General features: G+C 34.9%; 1 protein-coding gene and 3 non-coding genes across 4 annotated transcripts; all 4 read left to right on the top strand.

Annotated features, from left to right (window-relative positions):
• Positions 1-284: 284 nt before the first annotated feature.
• Positions 285-2570, top strand: LOC149667277 (uncharacterized). Its single transcript, XM_089841388.1, has 2 exons — positions 285-1484; positions 2508-2570. The coding sequence occupies exons 1-2, from the start codon at positions 285-287 to the stop codon at positions 2568-2570; spliced, it is 1263 nt and encodes a 420-aa protein (XP_089697514.1).
• A 4759-nt stretch (positions 2571-7329) lies between these two features.
• TRNAV-CAC (transfer RNA valine (anticodon CAC)) lies at positions 7330-7402 on the top strand. Its single transcript has one exon. It is a non-coding gene; the product is annotated as a tRNA-Val (tRNA).
• Positions 7403-7467: 65 nt separating this feature from the next.
• Positions 7468-7540, top strand: TRNAV-CAC (transfer RNA valine (anticodon CAC)). Its single transcript has one exon. It is a non-coding gene; the product is annotated as a tRNA-Val (tRNA).
• A 65-nt stretch (positions 7541-7605) lies between these two features.
• TRNAV-CAC (transfer RNA valine (anticodon CAC)) lies at positions 7606-7678 on the top strand. The gene has a single exon. It is a non-coding gene; the product is annotated as a tRNA-Val (tRNA).
• The last annotated feature ends 901 nt before the right edge of the window (positions 7679-8579 follow it).

Genomic DNA, 8579 nt, shown 5'->3' with positions numbered 1-8579 from the left:
AATATGCAATTATGGCTCCTAATTGACAAGCAAGTGCCACACTAACACAGAGTGTGCTCAAAAAGAATGGAAAGAAGTTAATAATTTTGTAGGATTTCTATATATGCCAACACAAAGAAATCTGCTAACGTGGTGCAGTAGTGTAGCAACGAACGCACTCAAACAGACACAAAGACAGGCGACTTTATTACTCTTTCTGTTTGAAAATTGAGCTTAAATATTAAAATAATTATATAGTTAATAGTATTTATAAAGTAAAATTGGCCTGTAAAAATCAGTACAATATGATTGAAACTATTCAGTATACTTTTGCCCAGTCAATAGATTCAAGAAATATAAAAGTATTTCATTACGTTCCAATAATCAGAGTTCTTGAAAAACTCTATTCTTCTGACGAAATGTATACTAAAACTGTTGATTTAAGGAAAATTCCAAAAGACTGTATTGGACACTTTTTACAAGGCACTGTGGCCAAGAGAATTCTACAGGAAAATTTGGATTATTCAAGCGAAACATTTCATCTTCAAATTTATCTAGATGAGTTTGAGCCAGTAAATCCCTTAGGGTCAAAAAGAGGTAAAAATAAAATTATGGGATGCTATTTTTCAGTTCTAAACCTCGAAGGAAAATATAGGTCTCAGTTGAGCGATATTCACTTAGTTTTTTTGGCCAAATCAACAGACATAGATAAATATGGCTTTCACGAAGTTTTGCAGCCGTTGTTTCACGACTTAAAACTTCTGTCGAAAGGCATTTTTCTTCAAGAAAAAGCTTTAAACCTCAAAGTAAATGCTTCTCTATTTTCTGGTGACAATCTCGGTCTTCACAAGCTCGGTGGCTTTAATGCTAATTTTAGTAAAGAACGAATATGTCGATTCTGCATGATCAGAAAAGATGATATACCCGTTTACACCAAAGAGAGTCAATTAAAGGAGAGAACTCTCGATCTACACAAATATCACTTAGACGGAATTGCCATAGACAAAAGTATGCGGACATTATATGGTGTGCGAAACGAAAGCCCCCTCATGAAACTTAAATATTTTGATATAACTAAACAGCTACCGCCTGACCCGATGCACGACTTGAAAGAAGGAGTTATTCCTTCAGTTTTGAAAGAAGTAATCAAACATATGATCACGAGCAATATTTTATCCTTGGAAATATTTAATGAAAAAATATCGTCTTTTAAATATGGAAAAACGGAACCTAACCATCCAGAAGCTCAAAATAGTAACGCCATTTTAGGAAATGGGAACTTTAAGGGATCGGCAAGCGAAATATTTTGCTTGTTCAGATTATTGCCATTTATATGTTACCCTTTGCTGCCGGACGAGAGTGACCAAAAGTGGTTGTGCTATTTAAAATTACGAGAAGTGGTTGATTATATATACGCGCACCACTTACACGAACCTTTCATTCCGAAACTGCAAATATTGATTGAGTCATTTTTAAACTCTATAACTCAGGTCTTTGGAGGAGACGTAATGACACCAAAATATCATTATTTAATACACTACCCCAAAGCTTTTCTTAAATACGGGCCATTGAGAAATATTTCTTGTATTCGATTCGAAAGTAAGCACAATTTCTTTAAGAAAATACCTCTTACGTCGAATAACTACAAAAATATTACAAAAACTATGGCTTCGAGACATCAATACTACCACTGTTATAACACACTAGCGGAAAAACAGTACGGTATTCAAAAAACGTCAGCTGGGTGTTTAGTTGCGAAGGACAAGCTTCCATTACCTCTTCAATTTATTTTAAAAGATATGCCAGAAAAACTTTACTCAGTAAAAAACGCCAGTTACGATAACATGCGGTTCACTGTAGGATGTTTTTTGAGAAATGATTTGAATGAAATGGAAGTGAAAAGCTTCTTAGAAATTAAGTATATTTTTTCTGTTAATATGACCCTAAGATTATGTTGTTTATTGTACGATGTAAACAAATTCTCTGATCATCTGCATGCTTTTGAAATTACCCAGAAACATAACGAATGGCTAGTATGCACTCCTGAATCACGAGAACCTTACGAGTTGCTAGATAGATATGAAGTTGCAAACAAATATTATATTCCCTTGAAATCTAAATTTGTCAGTGAAGCAATTTAAATAAACATAAATATTTTATTATAGAGCGTGAGATTATGTTTCAAACATTTTACATTTTCCCTCTAAACCCCGTTGGAATTTCCATACTAAATAACTAAAAAAAATACACTTAAGAAATAAAATCCGAAGCACATCTTCAAAATGTGCTACTAAATAAGAACAATTGCATTTCCCTTTATAATAAATGCACTTCCCTTTCCTTTTCAAATAAAAACTGCCTATTTGGATAACCTGGATCTTCTTGGTCAATATGGTCAATGAGTTTTGCGCCAAACCGTCTCAAAGACCCTCCTTTGCGTTTCCAAGAAGAATTCATACCCTCGAGCTTTTGTGCTATGGCTTTCTACACATAATAGCGCTTACCTGTTTAACTGCCACCTTCAATAGAGAAAGGGTGTAGCGCTTCAAACTATTTTAACTATCAATCGCGACAACTTAGGGAAAGAATAGGTAGGCTTAAGACATATTTTCTTCGCGTTTTCACTGCTTTTTTTGATTTACAAAAAGAGATAAAATGAATGTTAAACTACTAATGGCACCTTATGGTGTCGTGGTGACTGTACCCCGCGAGTATTGAATTTGACGGGCATTTCTCAAGTTAATGTGGTACTTTTCGTTACTTTATAGTGTGTGCGAGAGCAGCGAGACACTGTACAACCTTAGATCATTGTTGGGTGCTGTACAATTTTAGCCTATTGGAAATCACACGTAGTATCGCAAAACTATTTTTGCACTTTTTTATTTATGGGAAAGTAGCAAGGGTGAGATTGCACTAGGAATTCTGAGATAGTTTTATAATACACTGTATTAAAAAGCTATATGGAGAAACAATGAAACATGCCAAACATTTCCAAAATGTAAACAGAAGACTAGTTGTCAAACGGGATAAGGTTCAGAAGTATTTGCTACGTTATTAAGAAAAGCGGGGTCTTGAAAATTGTTTCTTCATGGCCATCTTTTGCATGCGCTATTCACTCATTAGGGTAAGCTATGGAGGGGCTATTCACTCATTAGGGTAAGCTATGGAGGGGCTATTCACTCATTAGGGTAAGCTATGGAGGGGCTATTCACTCATTATATAAAAACGACTTGGTTTGCCCAAGCATAAAAAACAAAACGATAAGAGTTTTTTCCAGTTGACTGAAGCTCGGATATTTTATTTTTCTATATAATTTTAAAGACAATCCGTATTTCACTTCTCTTTAGAATTTAATTCAATCTCCTGATTTTACTGGTAATGGATTTATTTCCTATAAATTAATTGAAATAAAAAATCACTTATCTCAGATTTTTCAAAAAGAATTCCATTTTCGTAAAATTTTATCGGCCCTCTAGAATTAGGGTAGCATATCGAGGGGATTCTCACTCAATTTTTTTACGCCTGTTTAGTACGGTACGATGTGCCTATTATTACGAGCCCACCCCTTGGGTCGTTTTGTTTTAACTATTTCAGATAGTACTAGTGTGACTGGAACATAGCCCATAAACAAAAAAACTGATCCAGTCATGGCCGCTCCCTACGAAGGGTACGCCTGTGGCGTTTTGTATAGGCGCTGATGTCTCGACTGAAATAGCTCTATGAGGGTATTAGAACTTTCTCCCTGTGACGTGTTTCTCAACTACCTTTTCATAAAGGAAAGCAAACGAAAAGAGTGAAAAAAGATTTTTAGCGCCATTCGACCAAGAGTTCATTGGCAATGTATTGTAGGATATTTTAGCAATGTCGCCCGACCAGTGACCCCCCCCTCATCCATTATGTTAAACTAAGGTTTTACTATGTAAAGAAATCAGCAGTGGCGCCATCGGAAGTTCCAAAGCTAACTTAATGTTAGTTTCTAGAAAACTAAATGTAATTTTTAATTTCATTTTCATGTTTTAAGTGCTGTTATTTTCTCACCAACTTAAGATATTTTTATGTTAATAAATAATAATAATTCATACTATTAAATAATTAACCTAAATTTAAATTAATCACCAGAGGGTGCTGACAATTCTACACCACACCTTATGGTTTTATTTTAAACCATATTACAGATGGTTTATGTTATAACCAACGTCCACTCATTAATGGATTGGCCGACCTTACCCATAAGGGTTTCCATTTTCAATCAAATCCATTACATATATTAACATATACCCTTAACGGTTTGGATTCGAAAGGAAACCATATTCAAACCATTTTCAAACCACTATTTTTTGCAGTGTTTTCAAGAACATTACATTTTGAGAAAACATTTCACAATGAAATTAATTATTTTGAAGGGATTTCGTGTCGATTCTTACTAACTTGTAAGCACCTTGACGGAAATAGTTTTGTTTTTGGCTTGTGAAATTTTAAAGTTTGAATATTTAAAATGTTCAATAGTGATCCCTTAACAAATACTCCCTACAATATAATTAATTTCATGATAAAATGCTTCGGAAAATCGAATTGTTCTTGAAAATTACTTATGGCGTTTATTTTTTTGGTCCTTGGTCCAAACCGAGATGTTTTTATAATCCTATATGGCATAACGAGAAATAGGGATTACACGGCAACCTAGCTATGAATAAAACTTCTGATAACGCTGGAATAATTCAGTATTTTAATTTAAACGCCTGCTTATCAATAAATACCAATATATGCTTATTCAGTTAAACTAGTATTATTTTTCAGGTATTGGTCACAACGATCGCTTTTAAGATCACCTAGGATTCATCCTGCTACGTCATTTTTTAAAATATATTTGCATATGGGCATTTTGACACTACCGAAGAACTGTCATACCTTGTAAACACAAAAGAATTACCTCTAACATATTATCAATTGTCAGTGACGTTGGTTAAGATCTTCGGAAAAGAGGGCACTCCGGCTTCTGACGAAAATGTTCACTGACTTGTTTATCCGAAGATTGAAATTGCAGCGATATGTGAGTTAACACTCGAAATATTTTTCAAGCATCCAAAAATAATGGTCTAGTGTAGAATTATACAGTTATACGAGGCAGAATGTGAATAGTTAGTCGCGGAGCGATTTTGAGGCTCAAGAAATAGGCTCCAGCCTAAAGGAATTTCTCATACCTCATTGTCTCTTCGTTTCAGGGCACGATTAAAGGGAGGGGGGCGAATTGGCTCTGGTCCCCGGGCGCGAAGCTTGTTGGGGGCGCATTGAGTTAAACTATTCTCCCTAAGCAACATATACTGTTGACTTTTTTTTTGACTTAAGGGGGCGAACATTTTCCCGGCCCCGAGTGCAAAGGTGCTCAATCCGGCCCTGTTCTAAATTCGCAATTGGACTTATGTGAATAACCGATTTTTTATAATATTAAATTATATTCCTTTGTATTGTGAGTGAAATTCATTTTCTTTCAATTTTTGCACTAATTTGTATCTGCATCTTTGAGGCCGAAACTATTGGGTATGAAAATCTTATGGACAGAGCTCATTGTTTCATACTCGGTTGTTAAGAGCAAGGAAAACTGGGAAAATAACTCCGTTATGCCGACATAATATGGATCCTAACATTAGAGCGTCCATTTAAGGTGAAGCCTCATAGATTCAGCCATGTCACTAAGTAAAAGGTGCTTCGTTTTAAAATTGATGTCCAAAAAGAGCGAGATTAGTGGTTTGCTTACATCTAGCTTGTTGTTTTTTGTGATGGCCGATCTTTCTTTAATCGGTGTCTCACACAGACAGACAAAACACCATGGAAAGCACTAGGTTTGGTTATACAGCCGCACCTATCTGAAAATTGGAAAATGCAAATCAAAACGTTGGGGCTGTTTGATTTAGAGCCCAACACTCAGAGAAATTACGTTGGGGAATGTTTGCCTTTAGCATGTTTCCCTTTGGCATTATGTTTAAAATTTAATAAACTAGCTAATACATCTGGAACTCCATGATACCCTAGCAATGTCATTCTAAATTAAGAACAACAAATCGAGATGAAGCTACGGTGGTCGCTTGATAATCATGAAATGTACCAGGCCTCACGTTAAGATATTCTGACTCATTCCCTTTAAAGATCAATAAAAACACATTAAAAAGTTAAAGCTGCGAACTGTTTTAAAACTCTTTGAAAAATCTTATGGTAACGTTAATCAATTGCGCCCGAACGTATCGTTGGCTTTTAATCCATTGTCATCGATAGGGTTAACATGCACGCCGTGATCGGATAGGGTTACGAGAAAAATCTGGCCTCACAATGGCGAGGCTTACACCAAAGGTTTACGTAATTGCGGTTTCTCTTATCAATTATTGTTAACTGGCCACATTAGGAAACACTGGGGAAATTTGAAGCGATTTATGAAGTGAAGAGGGTTTGTTATAGATTGTAAGCATTTGACAAACTTACCGTTTGATTTTATTTGACGTTACCTAACTTAACCCGCAGAATTGATCCGAGAGCTCTAGCAAATCTTTCATGTTTCACCGACGGGTACGGGATACGTGATAATCTGCTACTTTGCTCGAGAGCGTCTGTTTAAAATTTTCGAAAGACCTTCATCTAACGCTTTAATTTCGCTAAAAGGCAAAACTTCAAACATTTGTACTAATGCATTTAGCATCGATTTCTTACGCCTATTGGTTATAAGCTAAGTGTTAAACGAAAACATTTCATATTTTAAGCGATTTTAATCAAGATAAATATTTAATTAAATTTAGGAGAAAAACAGTTTCGCGTGTTATAAATTTATGCCGGCTTCAGGCCACTCGTTTTCATTTCGGTAAATGATCCATTTTTCCAATTCGGGTTAAGTTTTCTCAAGACGAAAGTCATTTAGTATATTAAAAAGGCTAATACAACTTTTGGGAAAATAAACTATATTTTCAAAATATTTGAAGCGTATGAAATGCAAAGTACATTTATAATCTCTGTCTCTCTTGGAAATGCCAAGTAGATTAGAAGTTGATTATTAGAATTTTATTCTACAGGGCCGGTAGGCCCTTGTAGATATGACTTGATACCGTTTTGTAACGTTAAAGTAATATTCACCCGCTTTTGCTAATTTCCTATGGAGATTAACATGGGTTTTTCGTGATTTTTCCCCACCGATAACTTAAAAACTACAGCGAAACAATTAAGTATTCAGGGTGTGCTATCAGCCAGTTTGATCAAAACAATAAAGTCTAAGTATGTTAATTTTACTTAATTACAGAAGTACGGCTTTGACCATCGTGATTGGACATAATAATTAGCTAGATCTCTTGGAAAACTCAGTGTCCCTACGTATCTGTAGTGTGGTGGTTATCACGTCCGCTTCACACGCGGAAGGTTCCAGGTTCGAGCCCTGGTAGATACATGTAATGACCATCGTGATTGGACATAAGAATTAGCTAGATCTCTTGGAAAACTCAGTGCTACCACGTATTTATGGTGCAGTGGTTATCACGTCCGCTTCACACGCGGAAGGTCCCAGGTTCAAGCCCTGGTAGATTCATGTTTTGACCATCGTGATTGGGCAAAATAATTAGCTAGATCTCTTGGAAAACTCAGTGTTACCACGTATCTATGGTGTAGTGGTTATCACGTCCGCTTCACACGCGGAAAGTCCCAGGTTCGAGCCCAGGTAGATACATGTTTTAACCATCTTGATTGGACATAATAATTACTTAGATCTCTTGGAAAACTTAGATTTACCACGTGTCTGTGGTATAGTGGTTATAATATACTGTATATTTAACAATTATTTCACTTCACTTGGTTTAATAAGGTGACATAGGTAGCGTACTTTTTCCCTACTTTTAAAACCATTAAACTAAGTAATATTAGAAGTTCAATAGATTGTCTAAAAAAGATGATAAAAGTCACTGTAAATGGTGCATAAATGCTTAATATTTCCTTAATACTTTTGCTTCTAGTGAAAATAATGCGATTCATCTAGATATCGTATAACGAAGTAGAAATATCTTCGTGTTTTTGATGTCTTTCTGTTAAATTGAAATTTGTAATAAATAACATTTTGTGTTTAAATTTGAATTACTACATCCGCTATGGGGACCACATTCCCAAAAATTTTTTTATCATTCATATGGATGAATAAAAGTTAACTTCCAAGGTTGTCGTGTATAGTATTATTAAAAAAAACCCTTTTACTTGAAATTTAAATTTTACACCATTTTGTGTCTAATTTTGGATTTTTAAACCCTTTACGGGGACCTTTGAGCCAACGGTTTTTCATGTTTTTTGCTTCTAGTGAAAATAATGCGATTCATCTAGATATCGTATAACGAAGTAGAAATATCTTCGTGTTTTTGATTTCCTTCTGTTAAATTTAAATCTGTAGTAAATCATATTTTGTGTTTAAGTTTGAATTTATACATCCGCTATGGTGACCCCATTCCCAACATTTTTTTATTATCTTTCATATGGATGAATAAAAGTTAACTTCGAAGGTTGTCGTGTATAGTATTATTCAAAAAAAATCTTTTACTTGAAATTTAAAATTTGCACCATTTTTTGTCTAATTTTGGATTTTT

This window comes from Phalangium opilio, unplaced genomic scaffold (genome assembly GCF_054372755.1).
Source record: "Phalangium opilio isolate 3A_F unplaced genomic scaffold, DU_Popi_V2 ptg000059l_1, whole genome shotgun sequence".
Classification (NCBI taxonomy): Eukaryota; Metazoa; Arthropoda; class Arachnida; order Opiliones; family Phalangiidae; genus Phalangium; species Phalangium opilio.
This window is presented reverse-complemented; position numbering and strand designations above follow the sequence as displayed.

Coding starts and splice junctions, on each gene's coding strand:
- LOC149667277 (XM_089841388.1), top strand. CDS start 285: ATGATTGAAACTATTCAGTATACTTTTGCCCAGTCAATAGATTCAAGA. Junction 1,485..2,507: donor CTCAGGTCTTTGGAGGAGAC/GTAATGACACCA, acceptor CACCTTCAATAG/AGAAAGGGTGTAGCGCTTCA.